Here is a 23,581-nt window from a genome sequence, read left to right on the forward strand (position 1 = left end):
TTATTCAACTGCTCACTGTTGGCTGTCACTGTCTAGGGACACTTCACCTGCTGGCAGTGTTGTGGAGATCATAATCCCCTCTCCTGTACACCTTGTACATCGATGTTTGGATGATTCGGAAAGTCCATCACATCACCAGACGGATATATCCAAAGTTATTTAACCAGCGACACTTCACAAAGTGTGCATGACAAGTAAAGCATCTTTCCAAGAGACGTGCAGACATTATGTCATCGCAGTCCATCATCTAAATCAGAACTGACAATCCTTTATCTGCTGAATTCATTGTGGCGGAGTAATGGATCAGAACAACAGGAGAAGATACTGCATCTGGATGTGTTTGATGGGCTTGATGGGACTCAGTGGTATGGCCGAGGGTGGGTGTGTGGAGGCTGGAAAGTGCTGCAAAGGCAGAGATTTGACATGTGTCAGCAAGGGCTGGAGAATGGACAGGGAATATGGGACCTGCTTCTGTGACCAAGTGTGCACATCAACCAAAGACTGCTGTCATGACTACACACAGGCATGTCCAGGTAAGGAAATATCAATTTTTCCCTGCCCAAGTCGGGAAACGCTACCATTGTATAAGGTAAACGTGCCCATAGAGTATAATGGTTCTGACGTTTACCAAAAGAGTATACGTCGGGGCATTATGCATCAGAATAGTTTTTTCCCACTATTTTAAGTAGTAGATCTCGCATGGTATACACTTTTTTTTACAATACAAGTTAATGCGTGACGCATACAATTGTGTAACATACATTTGCATACATCGGGACCATACGTTCGGCATATAGGTCGAGATATTTTTCCTGCCGATATTTTTTATACGCCGAATCTGCACGTGTTGCAAACACTAAGGTGTGGGAATTTTTTTAGTGATTTTTCGAGAGATTATCTGCCAATGTCAGTTCTACCATATATATATACACACACACATATATATACAGTATATATATGCACACATATATATGTGTATATATAGAAGAAGAAAATTTGCAGCACTCCAACATGAAAAAAGTGGTGGTTTATTCAATCCAAAACAACAGCAACGTTTCAATCCTACAATAGGATCTTTATCAAGCGATCTTGTTTGCTATGTGTATATATATATATGTGTATATATATATATATATATATATATATATAATATGAGAAAAACTTTAAAAGCACTTAGATGAATCAGAAGGTGAATCAGCCCGATTCTCTACAAATCTTGAATGTTGACTTCATACTGACCTTAGTAAGAAGTATAAAAGTCTTGCGACCTGTTGCTTTGCAGTTGTTGGATTATGATTAGACACGTGAATACCACGACTTGTAGTTCAACATTAGTTTTATTCCCCCCCCCCCCCCAAACCTGGGTAAACTCTGCATAGATCTTGCATTTATAGACGTTCCTTAAATGTGTATTCTCCAGGCTGTCATTATATCAAAATCAATTCAGGAAGACAAGGAACAATTCAGAAATTCCTTTTAATATCCTCATCTGGGTGGATAAATCTTGGCTCTGGTTCTTTAGGAAATGACTAATTTATCCTATTCTTTAATTCCATTATTTTTTCTTTCCTTCTGACCATAATAAGGAAAATAAAGGGTGAATGAACAGAGCTGTGTAAAGTCATTACAAGCAAAGAAAGCAATATAAAAAAAATATATATATTTTTAAAATATACATAATAATAATAATAATACTGTAATCTAAACCGTTGATAAGATGGAGGTGAAATACACGTACAATATGACAGGTGTCTGTCAGATTTCTTTCAAGTATGGGTCAATACTATGGGTTCTCCAGAGTTGATCTCCGATTATATGGCCACTTCTGTATAGGTTGCTTTATGTATGAGTTACATATATTAATCCCTGTGCACATATCTTGTCCTTTTAGCCACATGGAGCCAAATGTATGAATAAAACCAGAGGCAACTGTTACCTCTACACTCTGCACAGATAGTGTTCTCACCTCAGGTTACGTCTCACGATTAGTTCTCAAGGACCAAGATTTGACAGCATTTGTAATGAGAACCACAGGAGCTTGTTCTATCAAGCCCTACTTTACTAAAGGAAAATTTCACTCTTGGACAAGATTTTACGATATTTCACAGAAAGGGATGTTACTTTTATAAGTTTTGTTTTCATTATTGCTTTATGTTTAAGTACATGATGTTTCATTAAGGCCTTATTTGAACGAGCGTATTTAACGTCCGTGATTTTCACGCGCGTAGCACAGACCTATGTTAGTCAATGGGGCCATTCAGACAGTCCGTGATTTTCACGTAGCGTATGTCCGCTGCGTAAAACTCACAACATATCCTATACTTGGCCTTTTTTCGCGCATCACGCACCCATTGAAGTCAATGGGTGCGTCAAAATCGTGCACGGCACATGGAAGCACTTCCGTGTGTCGCACGTCATTCGCGCAACACTAGATAAAGAAATGAAGGAAAAAATAAAAGCACTTCCTTAATTTCTTTTTCTAAACATCAAAACCGCGTGTCATAAGGATGGCATATGCGTGAAAATCACGCAGCAAACACTGATGACACACGGAACTGCAACGCGCACAAAACACAGCGTTTTTTGCGCACGCAAAATGCACACGCTCGTGTGACAGTTATACAGTTGTGGTGTTGAGCACAGTTGACTACGCTATTGATTTAGTCAAAACGACGGAACCCTTGGACAACTAAGACAAATGGAAACCATTGGCACCGGATCCGTCACCATTGAAATCAATGGCGATGGAAACGGAAACCTTTTGTTTCCGTTTGTGTGTCAGGGTCCCGTTTTGACAGAAAGCTCAGACGGAACGGGACCCTAGCGCAGATGTGAACGAAGCCTTACAATGATGACTAAACCGATGTCTGGTCCAAACAAAATCAGCTAAATTTTGAACCAATAAAGCAAAGTATTTACAAAGTTAAGTTTTTTTGCACTTGCTCAATTAAAGAAAACAAGAAAAAAAGTAAAAAAAAAGCCTCAAAAAACGTGTCATTGCATTTCAAAATCTGCCTCCAAAACCCTGAAGGACAATTTTAATATGAGACCCCTAGTGTTGTAATTTGTGTCAAATGACAGGTTATGTTTTTTCTATATACGGTTCTGTAACGATGCCAGCTGGCCACAGAAAAGCAAAACAAGGCTTTACCCATTGCGATCCCCTTTACTGTGGACTAACCGTGTCTCCTGGTACTCAGTTATTCCCTGGACTTACAGTAGGGTCGACTTGTGGGCCAACCGAACTGTTGAAGGAAAGGTAAAACTGGATCATGTGTCACAATACTAGCAGGCAACAGGAAAACAAGAAACAGGAACTCACCGATTAAAGACGGATGGTAACAAGATGATTATCCCAGGCAGATGATGGGAACAAATGGACGATGGGTGATGGTAACACGCTAACCTTAACTCTCGCTAGCACTATATCTATCCCTGGATCTGCCCCTAAGCACTGAGTCTAACACCAGACACCAATAACCCTAAATGTCCAAAACACTGTCCTAAATAGGAGTCCCTAATCTGTAGACACTGTCCTTAACACAATACCAATAAAACAATAGGAATCAGAGGCAATGAAAACAAAACTAAACAGATCCAAAACCCAGTGAAACAAGACAAGCAGAACAAAGAACAATTGAGACAGGATACAACTGAACATCTAAAAGAGACCAAACACTGAAGCAAACAAGGACTGAGGAAATGCAAGACAGATTTGGAAAAACACAAGTCTAGGTTGGTAACACACGATCTTGCACAGAGAAGCACAAGCAAACACACATAGCATACTCTATCATTGACACCATTATTCTGAGGCCAGGGATTTTTAAGACGAGGCAGACCAAACAGGTCACTCTCTCCGCCTCAGTGGCTAACATCAGTGTGGTCATCTGAACTGATGAATCAGCTGTGCAGTAGTTGCCTTAGCATCTGCCTCAGCTGCTGATTAATAGCTAGGAGAAGATGAGCATGCAGGAACAGACCTGCTGCTCAAAACAGTGTCACCCTGTCAGGCAGCCCTTAACACTGGGTTTACTTGGACTAGCAGCATGAAAAGCTCTGATCAATTTGACAGCATGGTTGTTTCTAGCTGGTACCTAGGACCTCTCCTCTGGACCCTGACCCTACCATTCTACAAGATAATTGAGCTGCCTGCCACACTACTTAGAGTCAAGGAAGTTCTCTACCATATTCTCTGGCTGACCATGGACAAGAACATGTGGGGTTCTACGAACAGACTTCCGAAAAGAAAGCACAGCCTTAAAAAGGGAACATTGAAAGATTCTGGAATTTCTCATACTTGGGGGCAAGTCGTACAAGAGAGACTGGATTTATCTTCCTCAGTATCTCAAATTGACCAAAAAAACGGTACATACAGTCCGGGAAATCTTACTCCAAACTGACTTCTGAATCCTGACCCTCTGTCTGACCAAAGGAACTCCAGAACCCATGCAACCTGTATATGAGGATGCTTTAGGAGGAAAATCGTAATTACAGAAAAAGAGACATTATTGGATGCAAGACACAAATTGTTATATGCAAACTCTGCCCACGGGAGAACCTGGAAACAATATAGATTCTGGGACATAATACAGGAGATATTTCTCTAAGGTCTGGTACAATGTTTGCTCATACTCTCTGAATACTTTTAATTAGCAAAAAATGTCCTCCAAAACCTGGCTACACATTGGGAGCCCCTGTCTGACACAATGTTTCCTGGTGTATCATTGTACCGAACAACTTGCTGGACTAAAAGAGTAGATAGTATATCAGCAGAGGGTAAGCCAGGCAAAGGAATGAAATGTGCCACTACTACCCATATAGTATGCAGCCCCCCTAAGATGGGGAACTCGACAATGAAGTCAGTGGATATGTGAGTCCATGGTCTCCTGGGGATGGGTGATGGTCTTGACTGATCAAAGGCTAGGGACCTGTGTATCTTATTGCGGGCACAAATATCATATTCCTCATGAAATCTCTTCACATCTTTCCTCATAGCTGGCTACCAGACAGATCGGGACAAGGCCTTTCACATCTTTGTGATTCCAGAAAGCCAGCCATCTTGCTGCCATGACTTACTATGGCTGGTGTTGCAGTTCCTTGCAGCTCAGTCACATTCAAGTGAATGGTATTGAGATGCAGTACCAGGCACAGCCACTACAAAATGTACAATAGGTGTGCCTGGTAAACAATGAAGAGGCCGCAGTGCTCCTCAACTAGCTGATCGGTGGGGGTGCCGGGATTCGGACCCCCAATGGTCTAATATTGATGACCTATCCTAAGGCTACTTTAGGTCATCAATATCAAAGTACTGAAAAACCCTTTAACATATTTAAAACTGTTATGCAACAGTGTTGATATATTTCTCTAATAAACCAATATCGATTTCACTTTGATTAAAGTATTATCACTATGGTAAAGAAGTGTGACATGGTAGTCTATGTAGGAAGTGTAGGACTCTCTGTACACCTACCATATTACAATGGTACAAAATAACACAACTGGCTACTGTTTGGTTTTGACAGTGCTGGAAAATAACAAACAGAAAAATCTTGGCAAAGGATTAGATAAAGTTTCTTTGGAAGCTGTTGTAAGAATTTCAGCCTGATGAGATGAGAACAATTTGCTCTATTCTAAATCCACAAATTGCAAAGCAGTCAAAATAAGGCGGTGGCGGATAAGAAGATGCCAGCAACACAACTACTTGCTGGCAAAGTACATCCTAAAAATGATCAAGGACAGCAATGCACACAACAAATGGTGTGTAACCCTATTTTATGAGGTTCAATTGTATATAAATGTAGGGACAGGAAATACCAATTAGTTTGTCCATATTTAGGTCTTTATTGTGGTTCTTATTGGGTCTGTGTTTTGGCCATAATCTCTGTTCTCTCAATGTTCTTTCACTAGAATTTACATCCATTTTTTAAAACTTAAGTAAACTATATATCTGAAATTAAAATGAAGCTCCAGTTATTAAAAAAAAGTGATAAAAGAGAATCTGTCACCATATTTCCCTGTAATTTTTACGGGAAAAAAAAGCCAATAAATGTGGCAAAAATGCAACGTGTGTACATACCCTTAAAGCATCTCTAAAATTCAGTTTCCATCTGATCTGACATGGAGAGATGTACTCAGTACCGTTGTTTAGGCACTTCTAATTAATTGGACTCATGCACTATACTTTTTGGGCATTGAACCGTTGGCTCGGCAACTGTACCACCCTACATGGTCCCTACGTCTCTCCACACCTCATGCAGCCGTAATACGGTTGCAAATATATGCCTGTATTACACTTATGTAGGAATCCAGCCTTAGGCCTCATTTACACGAACGTAATATACGCGCGTGCGACGCGCGTGCTTTGCACGCATGTCGTACGCACCTATATTAGTCAATGGGGCAGTTTAGACGATGCGTGAATTGCGCTCAGCGCGTGTGCGCAGAAAAAAACTCACGACATGTTCTATAATCGTGCGTTTTTCGCGCACTCACGCACCCATTGAAGTCAATGGGTGCGTGAAAACCACGCATGCCGCACGGAAGCACTTCCGTGCGAACTGCGTGATTCGCGCAAGAGCTGTCAAACTCCTGAATGTAAACAGAAAAGCACCACGTGCTTTTCTGTTTACAAACATCCAAACGGAGTGTCAAATTCGAGATGAGCGCACCGAACTTAACCGGGTTCGGCCAAACTCGTTTTGACCGAAACCGGTAAAAAATGTTCGGGTACGCGACGTCAGGAGACAGTCACTGTCCACGGTGCTGAAAGCGTTAAACTGGTTCAGCACCATGGACAGTGACTTCCGCTCCGAAAATCCATGAACCTGTAAAAAAAAAGACGTTCTGACTTACCGATAACTCCGGTCCGACCTCCCGGGATGACAGTTCAGTCCAAGTGACAGCTGCAGCCAATCACAGGCCAAGCACAGGCTGCAGCCAATCACAGGCTGCAGCGGTCTCATGGACTGCGGCGTCATCCTGGGAGGTGGGGCCGGATGACAAGAGAGGGACGCGTCACCAAGGCAACGGCCGGGAGCCCGGACTGGGGGAAGCAGGAAGTTCTTGGTAAGTATGAAAGTCTTTTTTTATTCACAGGTTGGTGTATATTGTGTTCGGCATTCACTGTCGAGGGTGCTGAAAGAGTTACTGCCGATCAGTTAGCTCTTTCAGCACCTTGGACAGTGACGGGCGTCGACTAGCCTCATCTCTATGATGGCGGCTGCGCGAAAATCACGCAGCCGCGCATCATACACGGATGACACACGGAGCTGCCAAGTGCCTTTTGCGCGCGCAAAACGCAGCGTTTTTTGCGCGCGCAAAACGCACACGCTCGTGTAAATCCGGCCTTAGACAGAGTTCATACACAGTGTAATTGCGCTGTTAAACCGACCCAAGAATCCCCACAAAAATCTGCTCCGAAATCTGCATATATTACATGCAGATTTTCCTGCGATGATAACTGGGGATTTCACTGACTGAATTGCAATCAATAAAATCTGCGGCATTTCCACAACAGATGGGGGGTGGGGGGGGGGGGGGGTGCTGTAGATCTGAAAACATTTTTAGGCTAGGATTACACATGCAGTTTTTGTCTGTTTTTAGATACAAAAGGAAGGAAAGGTATAAAGAATAAACTGATAGGTCTCCTTTCTTTTGTGTCCACTTCTGTTTGGTTAAAAAAAACGGAGCCATAAACTGCACGAAAAACTGCATCAAAACGGTGTGTGTGATCCTGGCTTTATGCTTTTAGGGCACGTTCAGACGTGGCGGAATATTTCCGCTGCAAATGTTAGTGCAGATTTGGGGCAATTACGCAACGAATCTGCACCAACATTTGCATATTTGACAGGTAATTCAGACGTTGCAGATATCACAGCGGACTTGCCACAGATTTCAGTTTTTGCATTGCAAAGGCTGAAATCCACCGTGAAATTCCGCTTCTTCTCCGCAATGGAAAGTGCATGCTGCGGAGGGAAAATTCTGCACCGCAGCCTAATTTCTGCAAAGTAATTTTCTGCACCGTCTGAACAAAATGAAAAAAACGGCCGCTGGAGAACACCACTGCGGACTGCCACAGCGGAATTCCACAGCAATTCCGCCACGTCTGAATGTGCCCTAAGATAGTTTTTCATGCAGTGTTTTGTGCCAAAGCCAAGAGTGAATCCAAAAAGAAGAAACATTATTGGAACAGGATCACACACACACAGTTTTAATGCAGTTTTTGGCTGAGTTTTTTTTGTTTAGCCAAAGCCAGAAGTAAGTCCAAAAGGATGGAAAAGTATAAAGAAAAGACTTCTTTGTCTCCTCTTTTTTAGATCCACTCCTGTGTTTGGCTCCAAAAACTTCCGCGAAAACTGTATGTGTGATTTGAGCCTGAGAGTATGTTCACATGCTTAACAAAAAACGTCTGAAAATACGGAGCTGATTTCAGAGAAAACAGCCTCTGATTTTCAGGCGTTTTTGAAACTGAAAATGAAATTTGGAGCTTCTTTTCAGGCGTTTTTTGAGGCGTTTTTCATAGTGTTCAATGGAAAATCAGCTCCAAAAAATGCCTCAAGAAGTGACCTGCTACTTCTTTTTACTGAGTGTCTTTTTACGCTCCGTTTTTTTTAAAGAGAAGCGTAAAAAGATGCCCCGTATGAACTACATGCTGTTTTTCCCATTGATTTCAATGGGCAGATGTTTGTAGGTGTTTAGCTTCCGTTTATATTCAGGCGTTTTTCGAGGCGTAAACGCCCCAAAATACGCCTGAAAACACTGCGTGTGAACATACCCTAAGTGAATGAGGTTTGTTGGAACTCTATTCACTTACATTGTACTTTGCTGTGGAGATTCGGTGAGGATTTTGCAACTGAAATTCTGCAACAAATACTCAATTTATAAATTTAGGCTGGATTCTTACACACATCGTTTACTTGTATTTTCAGTGGCATTTTTTGCCCTAAAAATGCTGCACCCAGATGTTACTTTAAAGTCTATAGTAAAATATTGTAAAGCCTACATACATTTTGGTATGTCCTGTTTTTGTAGCATTTCAGTGGGGATTTTCTTTCTCGAAAAGGCAGCATGCTTTAGGTGTGGCAGTTTTTCTGGTATTTTTTTTCCATAAGCTTCCCTATAGAACTTCTATAACATCAGGAGTGAGGCTGAGTTCACACGGGGTAGATGCGCTGCGTAAAAGCACGTAGGGGGTCCGACCTGTGCGCCACAGGGAATTCCGGGCCAAAAACCGCACCAAGCTGTGGTGCAGTTTTTCTCCCGGAATGTCCGCTGCGGAAAACTGAAACACTTAGCCGGCCTGCTAGCAAGCCAGGCTCCTGGGATGACGTTTCCTCCCAGGAGACCGCTGCAGCCTGTGATTAGCTGTAGCGGTCACATGGGATGAAACATCATCCCAGGAGGCCAGCCTGCTAGCAGGCCGGCTAAGTGTTGCAGTTTTCCACAGCGGACATTCCGGGCAAAAAACTGCACAGATGCGTTTTTCGTTGCATTTTTCGACTGCATGGCAGAAAACGCGGCAAAACCGCACCGTGTGAATACACCCTAAGACTGGGTTCCCACAGGTCGGATACTCTGTATAAAAACTGCACAGCGTATTCGACCTGGAACATGCAGCAACTTCTGTCCGAAAAACCTCACCACATTGTGGTGCGGTTTTTCTAACGGAAATTCCATTGCTGAAATCAGTGCTGTGGAAAAAAAAAGCTGTTCATACTTACCCCCTCCCCCTTCTCTGCGTGTAGTCTGGCCTCCCTGCATGACATTGCAGGCCAAGTGACGCTGCAGCCTGTGATTGACTACAGCGGTCACATGGGATGCAACACCATCCCAGGCGGCCGGACTACAGGAAGAAGGAGAGTTCGGAGTATGATTTTTTTCTTCTTCCTGAGTTGCGATTTTTACTGTGTAATCACTGAAAATCTGCAGCAAAAGTCGCAACACTGTCTTTCTGTAGCAGGTTTTGCATCCCCATTGAATTCAATGGGGAAAACCCACAATAGAAAAGCAAAGAAAACTCAGCATAAATTGACATGCTGCTGATATAAATTCTGCACCGCGAGTCATTTTATTAACATTTCCGCTGTGTTTTTTAAATCACATCCACATTGCTGCTACTGTAAATGCTGCGGAATTTCCGCACAGAATTCCGTTGCAGAAATGCCGCAGCATTTATGCTACAAGGGTGTACCCGGCCTAAGGGCAGATTCAGACGAACGTTGCGTTTTTGCGCGCGCAAACAACGCTGCGTTTTGCGCGCGCAGAAACCACTTGACAGCTGCGTGTGTCATCCATGTATGATGCGCGGCTGCGTGATTTTCGCGCAGCCGCCATCATAGAGATGAGGCTAGTCGACGGCCGTCACTGTCCAAGGTGCTGAAAGAGCTAACTGATCGGCAGTAACTCTATCAGCACCCTCGACAGTGAATGCCGAACACAATATCGAGAAACCTGTTAAAAAAAAGAAAAAGTTCGTACTTACCGAGAACTTCCCTCCCGGCCGTTGCCTTGGTGACGCACCTCTCTTGACATCGGGCCCCACCTCCCTGGATGACGCGGCAGTCCATGTGACCGCTGCAGCCTGTGCTTGGCCTGTGATTGGCTGGAGCTGTCACTTGGACTGAATTGTCATCCCGGGAGGTCAGACTGGAGGAAGAAGCCGGGAGTTATCGGTAAGTCAGAACTTCGTTTTTTTTTGTATATTGGGATCGGAAGTCACTGTCCATGGTGCTGAAACAGTTTAACTCTTTCAGCACCCTGGACAGTGACTATCTCCTGACGTCGCGTACCGGAAATTTTTTTGCAGGGTTCGGCCGAACCCGGTGAAGTTCGGTTCGGTTGTCCGGGTTCGCTCATCTCAAAGACACTCCGTTTGGATGTTTTGAAACAGAAAAGCACGTGGTGCTTTTCTGTTTACATTCATCCTTTTGACAGCTGGTGCGCTGTTTCAGTCGGTTCGCACGGAAGTGCTTCCGTGCGACCTGCGTGGTTTTCACGCACCCATTGACTTCAATGGGTGCGTGATGCGCGAAATACGCGAAGATATTGAGCATGTCGCGCTTTTTGCGCAGCTGACAAACGCTGCGCAAAAAGCACGGACTGTCTGTACTGCCCCATAGACTTGTATTGGTCTGTGCGTGGCGCGTGAAAACCACGCGGCCCGCACGGATCCAATACACGTTCGTGTGAATCCCCCCTAATGGTGTGGTTTTTGGCCACATTGTTTTTACAGGTGAAATCACTTTGGGCAGGTCCACATTTCCCGTTCAGCAATACTGCAGCAGAAATGTATTGTTAGAGCAGACAGTGGCCATTTAAATAAATCGGTGACAATGTAATACAATACAGCACCTAATCGCCCAGGGATGTAGCCTCTCTATTGACTCTCTACCCTAGATTAGATGGATGTCTCTAGCATGGGAAAGAGAAATGGAGTATGAGAAATATGTTCTGGCATGGAAATGTATTTTTCAAGGAGTCAGTAGTCTCTAGCTGTTACAATGTAGAAACTATACTGTAGCAGCAAATAAGGAGCACACATCAGGTAAGGAGCACATAATAAAATAACTTCTCTAACTTCACAAATATGCTTGTTCCTCTAGCCCGTGCATGTGTTGTTAGTGACTGGAGCAATTGGAGTGGCTGCGCAATCCAGTGCAGCCCAACATATAGAGTGCGCAAACGCCAAGTGTTACAGGAGCCTGAAAACGGAGGAGAGCACTGCACAAACTTAGAAGAGAAGGCTGGATGTCTGGAATATTTCACCAACCAGGGCATTGAATGTGGCCATTTGCATGGTAAAATATAAGGATACTTTTATTGACCCTATGGAAGCTATATGATGATATATACTAATATCACCTATATACTAGTCCTTCTCAATGAATTAGAATATCATCAAAAAGTTTCTTTATTTCAGTAATTCAATTTAAAAAGTCAAACTCATATATTATACAGATTCATTACACACAGAGTGATCAATTTCCAGCATTTTTTTGTTTTAATGTTGATGATTATGGTAACAGTTAGGGTATGTTCACACGGCCTATTTTCGGCCGTTTTTCAGGCTGTAAACGACCGAAAAGTCAGAAGCAGAATGCCTCCAAAGATCTGCCCATTGATTTTCAGAAGATTTTAGTCTAGCGTGTGAACATACCCTCATGGTATGAATGAGAGAAATGAAAATGCGGCACTCACCCATTTGCAAATCTTTTTAACTTTATTGTGTCACCTTGGCGAGGGTAAAAGCATTACAGGGAGGACAGCTAGTTGTAGGTTACAGCCTGTTTCGCGCTGGAGATTGCGCTTCTTCTGACCTATCTGTTCCATGCTGTGAAGATTGAGAGTGGTGCCGACTTCCCTCTACTGTGCTTGATACCCTCATGGTATGTTCACACGCTGAGTCAAAAACGTCTGAAAATACGGAGCTGTTTTCAAGGGAAAACAGCTCCTGATTTTCAGATGTTTTTTAATCTACTCGCGATTTTTGCTGCGTTTTTAATTTTTGGAGCTGTTTTGGTGTTGGTCCATTTGGTGTTATATCAAGTCCAGAATCATTTTTGAAATTTGGCTTATATAATATTCTAATTTTCTGAGACACAAAATTTTGGGTTTTCATTAACTGTTACCATAATCATCAACATTAAAACTAAAAAAATGCTGGAAATAGTTCACTGTGTAACGATCATATATAATATATGAGTTTCACTTTTTGAATTGAATTACTGAAATAAATTAACTTTTTGATGATATTCTAATTAATTGAGAAGGACTAGTATATATTAATATCACCTATACATATTAATATCACCTATATATACACTAATATCACCTATTTATTACTCAATGTATTATTCCTTATTATACACAATTTCATAACTCATTCCAATGTAAGTAGTTATAATTGCCAATCTTTATATACTGTATATATTTCCTTATTACACATGGATAAGTGGCTTGCATGCTGTTTTATGCAGTTAAATGATCATGCAGAGAGTGATTACAACAAGCTCCCTCTACATTCTCTTTGGCAGATGTAATATTGTGTCTGCGTCTAGAACGTGTTGTAAAATGCGCCAAATGTGGGTGTATTTTGGCGCATTTAATATTGGACTAAATTAAGAACAGATATTTTCACCTTGCTAGACACTTTTAAAAAGTGTCTAGAATAGGGTGTGTAACTTTGCAAGGAAGGATAGATTAAAAGGCGCCAAAGTTTGCCAAACGAAAACTAACCCAACCAAGAGTTGGTATAAGAAAGATAAAAGTGTCTAGCAAGATGCCAGGCTGCCTGTTCTAGGGTTAGTTGACCGAGATGTGCTGTTGACAATGATGATTTTACAGGGCAATGATCGGGAACGAGCATTCACATAAACGCTCGTATGCCCGATCATTGGCCTGTGTAAAAGGGCCTTAAGGCTGATCATAAATGCTGTGGAAAGTCCGCAGCATTTACAGTAGTACCACAGTGTATGAGATTTAGAAAATCTCATGCCCACGATACAGAAAAAAAACGGGGTGAAAACATTCATAAATTAACCTGTGGAGCGGATTTTAAATCTGCAGCATTTCAATTTATGCTGCGTTTTTGTTGCTTTTCTGTTGCAGGTTTTCCCCATGGAATTCAATGGGAAAGTAAAACCCGCCACAAATAGTCAAATCTCAACTGAGAAAAAGCTTATACTTACCACCCGGACATTGTCATAGCGACGCTATCGTCTGTTCCTCTTCCAGGCCGGCCTCCTGGGATGACGTTCATCCCGTGTGACTGCTGCATCCAATCACAGGCTGCAGTGGTCACATGAGCTGCTGCATCATCCTGGGAAGCCAGACTGCACGTCAACGGAGGGACACGTCGCCATGACTACGGCCGGGGTAAGTATGAACGTTTTTTTCCTATCGCTGCATTCCCTGGCGGAAATTCCACCTGAAGAACTGCACCGCAATGCTGTGCAGTTATTCGGACAGAATTTGCTGCGTATTCTGTTCAGTGCTTAGATTGCGGTAAGATCAGGTGGATGGTCCTAACTAGTATCTGAGAATAGAGAGAAGACTTGTTTTGCCATTAAGTTCCTCTATCTTTCCACTAACATTGTTCTTTGGGTAATTCTAATTGTTTCCTTCCATAGTCCCTGCCTTTATTACTACTTCTGAATATAGCAAAGAAAGAAAGAGGCGTGCAGTGCCAATAGACTGGGCATCCCATACAGAGAATTCTGGGTACAGTATTAAAATCGGATTCATATATTGGGTGTTGCACTTTATGTTTTCCGTACAAGTGAAAAACAATATTGTCATATATTCTCTATTTAATCCTATTAAGACACAGCAGAAATATCAGGCAATATCATAACAATATGTCTAATGTATCCCATTGTTTGCTTTCTACAAATGAACTCTTTGGTTGGAACCATCCACATAAAAAGGCACAAGCCACTCATACTAGAAATATTTCTATTGTCATTTTCATCTGAATGTGTGACCACATTTATCTATTGAAGCAATTGTTCACTAACAATCGATGATTTATTAATGCAGACCCCAAGTGCTTTATTATGGCTGACCCGTCAGTATGATAAGATGTTCTGTAACGGCAGGGGGTAGGGAGACGGACAAGTGAGCCCTAATCTACCCGCCACTCTGTCCCTGCCTACTTGCAACGACCCGCCCTAGGCGACGGGGTACAACTGGGCGGCGGTCCCTGCGCTCAGTAAGTGCACGACAAACACGACAAACATACAAGGAACACAAGCAAGGAAAAGGGGCCGTTGCCCACGGCAACACCGTGAGCAACCAGAGTGGTGAACGAGCCGAGTCAAGCCAGGAGTGTGCGAGGTACAAAACGAAAAGCAGAAGAGTAGTCGGTAAGCCAGGGTCGGTATGGAGCAGGATCAAAAATAGCAGGAGCTGTAGCTGGGCCAGGAACCACAAGGAAGGAAACCAAAGCAATAACAAGCACCGAGGGACAGGAAGTGCAGGCTTAAATAGACCGAGGGCGGGAGCTAGCTGAGTCTGGCCAGGTTACGATAGGCTCTCCCACTCCTAAGCCTGCCAGCCTGAATGGTGGAAGCAGGAGTCAGTCTCAGGGATGTATTCTCAGGTGCTGACTGATTAGTTCTGGGAGTTAACCCCGCAGTGCCTGGCAGATCCTTTACAGTACCCCCCCTTTTATGAGGGGCCACCGGACCCTTTCTAAGTGGACCTGGCTTACTGGGGAAACGCAGGTGGAACCTCCTGACCAATACCCCAGCGTGAACATCCCGGGCGGGTACCCAAGTCCTCTCCTCGGGCCCGTATCCTCTCCAATGGACCAGGTACTGGAGGGAGCCTTGGACCATCTTGCTGTCCACAATCCTGGCCACCTCGAATTCCACCCCCTCCGGGGTGAGGATGGGAACAGGAGGTCTCCTCGAGGGAGCCAAGGACGGGGAGCAGCGTTTGAGGAGGGAGGCATGAAACACGTTGTGTATCCGAAAAGACGGGGGTAACTCCAGCCGGAAGGAGACAGGATTGAGGACCTCAATGACCTTATACGGCCCAATAAACCGGGGAGCAAACTTCTTGGACGGAACCTTGAGACGCAAGTTCCTAGACGACAACCACACCAGATCCCCGACCATAAACAGGGGGTTAGCAGAACGTTTTTTATCAGCCTGAGTTTTTTGTACGCTCTGGGACACCTCTAGGTTTTTCTGAACCTGGGCCCAGACTGTGCACAGTTCCCGATGAACGACCTCTACCTCAGGATTGTTGGAACTACCAGGTGAAGCGGAGGAGAACCGTGGATTAAACCCAAAATTACAAAAAAAAGGAGAGACCCCAGACGAGTTACTGACCCGGTTATTAAGGGAAAATTCGGCGAGGGGAATGAAAGAGACCCAATCAAATTGACATTCAGAGACAAAACACCTTAAGTATTGTTCTAGAGACTGATTAGTCCTCTCCGTTTGGCCATTGGTTTCAGGATGGAAGGCAGAGGAGAAGGACAGATCAATCCCCAACTTCATACAGAAGGCTCTCCAAAACAATGAAACAAATTGTACCCCTCTGTCCGAAACAATATTGACAGGGACCCCATGGAGACGCAGGATGTGTTTGACAAACAAGGTAGCCAACGTTTTGGCGTTGGGTAGTTTCTTGAGGGGCACAAAGTGGCACATCTTACTGAAGCGGTCCACCACCACCCACACCACCGACTTGCCTTGGGATGGAGGCAAATCGGTGATAAAATCCATGGAGATATGTGTCCAAGGTCTCTGGGGAATGGGCAACGAACGCAGTAAGCCCGCTGGTTGGGACCTGGGAGTCTTGGACCTAGCACAAACCTCACAAGCGGCGACGTAGGCCTTAACGTCTTTAGGCAACCCAGGCCACCAATAATTTCTGGTAATGAGGTGTTTGGTACCCAGGATGCCAGGATGGCCAGATAGTGCGGAGTCATGATTTTCCCTAAGTACCCTTAGCCGGAATTGCAGGGGAACAAACAGCTTGTTCTCAGGAAGGTTCCCGGGAGCTGCACCTTGATCAGCAGCAATTTCAGAGACTAAATCAGAATCGATCGAGGAAATGATTATACCTGGAGGCAAAATACAAGCAGGATCTTCCTCCGAAGGAGGGCTGGCCATGAAGCTACGCGACAGTGCATCAGCCTTAATATTTTTAGACCCAGCCCTATAGGTAACCAAAAAATTGAATCTGGTAAAAAATAACGCCCATCGAGCTTGTCTCGGGTTTAGCCTCCGGGCAGATTCTAGGAACACCAGATTCTTGTGGTCGGTAAGGACCGTTACCTGGTGCCTAGCCCCCTCCAGGAAGTGGCGCCACTCTTCAAATGCCCATTTAATGTCTAAGAGTTCGCGGTTGCCAATATCATAGTTACTTTCAGTTGGCGAAAACTTCCTGGAGAAGTAGGCACAGGGGCGGAGATGGGTGAGGGACCTGGTACCCTGGGACAAGACAGCCCCCACTCCCACCTCAGATGCGTCAACTTCCACGATAAATGGCTCCATTTGGTTGGGCTGAACCAGCACCGGGGCCGAGACAAAGCACTTCTTAAGGACCTCAAAAGCCTGGACAGCCTCAGGAGGCCAGTGGAGGAGATCAGCACCTTTGCGAGTGAGGTCCGTAAGGGGCTTAGCGATGACCGAGAAGTTAGCAATAAATCTCCTGTAATAATTAGCAAACCCCAAAAAACACTGTAACGCCTTCAGGGAGGCAGGTTGGACCCATTCCGCCACAGCCTGAACCTTGGCGGGGTCCATGCGGAATTCATGAGGAGTGAGGATTTGACCCAAAAATGGAATCTCCTGTACCCCAAACACACATTTTTCGGTTTTGGCAAACAGTTTATTTTCCCGAAGGACCTGGAGCACCTTCCTGACATGCTCCACGTGGGAGGACCAGTCCTTGGAAAACACCAGTATGTCATCAAGGTACACTACCAGAAAAATCCCCAGGTAATTTCTCAAAATCTCATTTATGAAATTCTGGAAGACCGCAGGGGCATTACACAACCCAAAGGGCATGACGAGGTATTCGAAATGGCCTTCGGGCGTGTTAAACGCAGTCTTCCACTCATCCCCCTCTTTGATGCGAATAAGGTTATACGCCCCCCGTAGATCCAATTTAGAAAACCATTGGGCCCCCTGAACCTGATTAAAGAGATCAGGAATCAAAGGAAGGGGATACTGGTTCCTTACCGTGACCTTATTCAGGCTACGGTAGTCAATGCATGGCCTAAGACCACCATCCTTCTTCCCCACGAAGAAGAAGCCAGCACCTACCGGAGAAGAAGAGGGACGAATGTAACCCTTGGCCAGGGATTCCTGGATATACACTCTCATAGCTTCACGTTCGGGACAAGAAAGATTAAATATCCTACCCTTAGGAAGCTTAGCTCCTGGTACCAATTCGATAGCGCAATCGTATTCTCTATGAGGAGGTAACACTTCGGAGGCCTCCCTAGAGAAAACATCAGCGAAGTCCTGAACAAACTCGGGTAGCGTATTCGCCTCCTCAGGGGGAGAAATAGAATTAACAGAAAAACATGACGTACAACATTCATTACCCCATTTGGTAAGCTCCCCAGTATTCCAGTCAAACGTAGGATTATGCAACTGCAACCAGGGAAGACCTAGCACCAAATCGTACGATAATCCCTGCATCACCAGTACAGAGCATTGCTCCAAATGCATGGAGCCAACAAGGAGTTCAAAAACAGGGGTATGCTGTGTAAAATAACCATTAGCAAGAGGAGTGGCGTCGATACCCACTACCGGGACAGGTTTAGGCAAATCAATAAGAGGCATAGCAAGGGACATAGCAAATTCCACAGACATGATATTAGTAGAGGACCCTGAATCCACGAAAGCACTGCCGGTGGCAGACCTACCACCAAAAGAGACCTGAAAGGGAAGCAAGATCTTAGTACGTTTCATATTTACGGGAAATACCTGTGCGCCCAAGTGACCTCCCCGATGATCACTTAGACGCGGAAGTTCTCTGGCTGCAACCTTACGCTTAGGACAGTTGTTCACTTGATGCTTGTCGTCCCCACAGTAGAAGCAGAGACCATTCTTCCTGCGGAATTCTCTACGTTGTTGGGGGGACACGGAGGCCCCGAGTTGCATAGGTATCTCTGAATCTTTCGGGGAGGAACGAAGCAACGGAGCTTCGGGAGGCATCATGGGGGAGTCGGAGGAGAAAACACATAAACGTTCACGTTGTCGTTCCCTGAGACGTCGGTCAAGTCGTATCGCTAAAGCCATAACCTGGTCTAGGGAGTCACAAGAGGGATAGCTAACTAGCAGGTCTTTCAGGGCATTCGACAGACCCAACCTAAACTGGCACCTTAAGGCAGGGTCATTCCACCGAGAAGCTACGCACCACTTCCGAAAGTCAGAGCAATACTCCTCAACAGGTCTCTTACCCTGACTTAAGGTCACCAGCTGACTCTCGGCAAAGGCAGTCCTGTCAGTCTCGTCATAAATAAGTCCGAGAGCAGAAAAGAAACAATCAACGGAGGAAAGTTCAGGGGCGTCAGGAGCCAAGGAGAAGGCCCACTCTTGGGGCCCTTCCTGGAGCCGGGACATAATTATACCCACCCGCTGGCTCTCAGAACCTGAGGAATGAGGCTTTAAACGAAAGTAAAGCCTACAACTCTCCCGAAAGGAGAGAAAAGTCCTCCGGTCCCCTGAGAACCGGTCGGGCAACTTGAGGTGGGGTTCAAGAGGTGCGGTGCGGGGAACTACCAGGGTAGCATCAGGCTGGTTGACCCTCTGAGCCAGGGCCTGGACCTGTAGGGAGAGACCCTGCATTTGCTGAGCCAGGGTCTCACGGGGATCCATAGTGGTGTCAGGGACCAGGGGTAGACTAGGTATGGGCTTGTTATTATGTAACGGCAGGGGGTAGGGAGACGGACAAGTGAGCCCTAATCTACCCGCCACTCTGTCCCTGCCTACTTGCAACGACCCGCCCTAGGCGACGGGGTACAACTGGGCGGCGGTCCCTGCGCTCAGTAAGTGCACGACAAACACGACAAACATACAAGGAACACAAGCAAGGAAAAGGGGCCGTTGCCCACGGCAACACCGTGAGCAACCAGAGTGGTGAACGAGCCGAGTCAAGCCAGGAGTGTGCGAGGTACAAAACGAAAAGCAGAAGAGTAGTCGGTAAGCCAGGGTCGGTATGGAGCAGGATCAAAAATAGCAGGAGCTGTAGCTGGGCCAGGAACCACAAGGAAGGAAACCAAAGCAATAACAAGCACCGAGGGACAGGAAGTGCAGGCTTAAATAGACCGAGGGCGGGAGCTAGCTGAGTCTGGCCAGGTTACGATAGGCTCTCCCACTCCTAAGCCTGCCAGCCTGAATGGTGGAAGCAGGAGTCAGTCTCAGGGATGTATTCTCAGGTGCTGACTGATTAGTTCTGGGAGTTAACCCCGCAGTGCCTGGCAGATCCTTTACATGTTCATTGCTCACAGAGATTGATATCATGAATTTGGGCACGTTTATTTGAGATCATATGGTGTTCTATAGGATGGGAAATTTATCAGACATGCTGGATCTTTGCAGTTGGTCTTTGTTGAGAACATGCACCATTCACCACTAGGGGGAGTTTAGGGGCTTACTGCATGCTGTTTGCTCTTTGAACTCAATATTAAAGCAATAAGCGCCTAAACTCCTAAGCTCCCCCTAGTGGTGTCTGCAGCTAGCCAGAAAGATATCAGTTGTCTATGCAGGGGATTTAAAAACAGGAGAAAAGACCATAAGGGGCTGCGCTCCAAATTCATGAGATTCCAGGAGTCAGTAGGACCAAGCCAAGAAAAACTGTTTAATCAGACAGTTCTTGGATTTGATCCTAATGACTCCTGGAATTTCAAAAAAATTTGGTAGCGTAACCCCGTGAGGTCTCTTCTTCTGTTTCAGTACTTCTTAGGCTTCGTTCACATCTGCGTCGAGACTCCGTTCATGGGTTCCGTCTGAGCTTTCCGTCAGGGAAACCCATGAACAGAATCCAAACTGAAACAAACGGAAACCATAGGTAAGGCCTCCGTCGTTTTGACGGAACGAATAGAGCAATTGACTACGTTACTGATTCCGTCAAAACGACAGAACCCTTACACAATGGTGACAAACGGAAACCATTTGCACCAGATCTGTCATCATTTAAAGGGGTTAATATCACTATAGGAAGTGATGGCATATTGCTATGATATGCCATCCCTTGCTGTTCGGTGGAGGTCCAATTGCTGCAGCATGGACCAGTTCTCAGAATGAAGGAGCTGCAGCGCTAGTTAAGTGCTGCTTCTCCTTCGCTGATTTTCCATGCACAGTGGTGCTCCCGGCCATTGCTTTGCAGGGAACTATCACAGAGCCGCATTCACTTGAATAGAGCTGTGTTGCAGTTGCCGGCATAATGGACACATCAAAGAATTAACAAAGGGACTTTTTTCCGTTTGTTTTCGGGGTCAGTGGGAATCCCGGAGGTCAGACCCCCACTGGTTAGGATCGTATGCGATATCCCGGTGTTATACCATAACATTCTAAAATGGGAATAGCCTTTTAATGTCGTCTTCAGTTTAGATTATACTGACTATTGAAATGTTATTGAGGTCCAGCTTTTTTAAGAAGATTCCTTTTTGTAATGTTTACATCAGGTACTGTGTTGAGTTCCAGATTGAATCCTTTTCCCAAGCCTGCTTGACTGAGGATCGCCCACATGCTCGTTGGGTGCTGTATATCCGAGATGGCTACACTGTGTGTGTGTCTTGCCAACACCCTGCAATGAATGTCAGAAACCAGCGTTGCTATGGGGATGGCAGTGATGCGAGCAGGTGAGAAATACTCATTTCCATATATGCCTCAGTAGTATAAAATAATACAGAACAAATGAATATATAATCCTAGGTCAGAATTGTGTTGGGCAGCAGAAGAAAAAGTTGGAGCCTGGTGATTGGAAGTATAGGGTAAACTATTATGAAATCTGTATGTATGTATGTATGTATGTATGTATGTATGTATATCTGAAGCCAAACCTACCATTATAACATAGCTTTGCAAAGTTAGTTATAAGGTCAAAATATTATAAACGAATTATTATTGTTAAAGTTTCTATGTGGTAAAATTACATCCCAATAGATAACTGATGTCCCCTGAGCTACATACCAGCACTATTATTCATATACATCACTTACACAATGATTTAGAAAATAGTTTATATTGCAAGGTCCTGTACTATAATCATTTTTTTTTTATAACGAGGTATGTTTTAAAAAAAATTCTACATAAAACTAGAATACCCTTTTAATATCGTACTTCACAGGCTTTGAGTGGATGACTCCATTAGAAACAAATGAGCCAGACTTGCTGCAGCCAGATCCTAGCCCTCAGGACGGACCTCCTTTTTACGGATTTCTATTGATTTTATATTGATTCTACATTCGTTTCTGCCCTCTACACCAGTCCTCAGCAGCTGGCCTTGGGCATTTGTACTGGCATTTTCACATAGGCTTCTTTTTAAAATGTTTAAAAATAAAAAGGCCACTAAAAACGCATATAAGACAGATTTTTACAGCGTATTCCACCTGAAAACAGCATTGGGGAGGAACGATTATTAAATGGGGCTAATATGTGTGTGAACTGCTGAACCGCGGCAAAAATCCGATTTCTGCAGCGGAATCTCTGCCAAAACCATGTCACATTTTTTCCTCAGGAAAAATCCTCTGTGTAAACAAGGCCTAAGACTGGACAACATGGTTTTGTGGTTATGTCTTTCTTTAAATTCCAGTTCCTTATGAGATGTTATTCTGCATACACCACTAATCATTTATTTTTATTGTCTTTTTTGTTTTTCAGGGACCAAATTCTTCACTGGCAAGCTGTGGGAAATAGCAAGTGTCATGGAACCTGGAAGAAAGTTCGAGAGGTTGAGAATTGCTCATGTCCCATGGTTCATAGCTTTATTTTTACATGATGTAAAGTAACAGTTATTAGTGCCATCAGAGGGAAGAAAAAACACAATGTGATAGTTAAATTACTAACATATATGAATCCACAATAAAGCCTATAAGGGGGATATAACTGGCTTCTTACATAACTGGTGCTATAAGCCGGTGCTCCTATCACTATAACAGTTGGGGGCCACTGTTCTTAGAGCGCACAGATATAATACATGTTTCTTTATGGTAATTATTTGTCAACTAGAATTATTGTTCACATGCCAAATAGACATATTAACATATCAGTTTTATATTTCTTACTTGCGGTGCCTATTTGCCACTATGATATTATTTTTGAGCTAAAGAACTTTTATGAAGAACGTTTTCAGTTTTGCTTTAATTCAGAAAAAATAACTGTTGGAAAAAAAGAAAGTGCTATAATAAAATATTTATGTAATAATGTCGCATGATGTTTGACGAGGATTTGTTACAGATTATTGTTGCCTTTGTACTTGAAGTCCTGTTTGTGTTATACACATGATATATTGCATTTCTGATTACATTCCAGCATTCTAAGTAAAAACTTTCACTTGTATATTATGTAGTTGTATTATCATCAATTGCCATATGTCCGTTATTATTTGAATGGCGCTGTTTATTAATAGGAACAATTCAATAACATGGGAGAGCAACACAGGGAAACAAGAATTCCTGCAGCTGCTGCCCCCGGTAGAATACAGGCGATGTTTATGGGTGTTGACGGCTATCATGACATCTCTTCTGCTCGCCCCGGTAAATGACACCTATACTCTGCAGATAGCACTATGTAGAGCAGAGAAATGTATTTCCCTATAGGGATTTTACAGCTTTATATAAAGTTTAATCCATGTACAATAAAAAGTTATCCAATTTTGTAATGTACCTTGTGTTTCAGATTTCTGTTTTCTGTCAGTATGTGAAAACATTGGGGCACATTTACTAAGCCGTCTAAGATTTAGAAAGCATAAAGTTTGACCAGGCAGGCTGAAGATGCGGCAATTTTTTTTGGCGCATCTTGCTAGACACGCTAGAAACATTTTCTTCCTTATACCAACTCTTAATTGGCTTAGATTTCGTTTGGCGCACGACGCTATTGATTCCGCCAAA

General features: G+C 44.0%; 1 protein-coding gene across 1 annotated transcript; it reads left to right on the plus strand.

Annotated features, from left to right (window-relative positions):
- Nucleotides 1-23,336, plus strand: SBSPON (somatomedin B and thrombospondin type 1 domain containing). Its single transcript, XM_075828218.1, has 5 exons — nucleotides 1-533; nucleotides 11,604-11,798; nucleotides 14,130-14,220; nucleotides 21,155-21,331; nucleotides 22,353-23,336. Exons 1-5 carry the CDS (start codon nucleotides 299-301, stop codon nucleotides 22,468-22,470), a joined length of 816 nt encoding a protein of 271 aa, XP_075684333.1. The 5' UTR covers nucleotides 1-298; the 3' UTR covers nucleotides 22,471-23,336.
- The last annotated feature ends 245 nt before the right edge of the window (nucleotides 23,337-23,581 follow it).

This window comes from Rhinoderma darwinii, chromosome 5 (genome assembly GCF_050947455.1).
Source record: "Rhinoderma darwinii isolate aRhiDar2 chromosome 5, aRhiDar2.hap1, whole genome shotgun sequence".
NCBI classification, from domain to species: domain Eukaryota; kingdom Metazoa; phylum Chordata; class Amphibia; order Anura; family Rhinodermatidae; genus Rhinoderma; species Rhinoderma darwinii.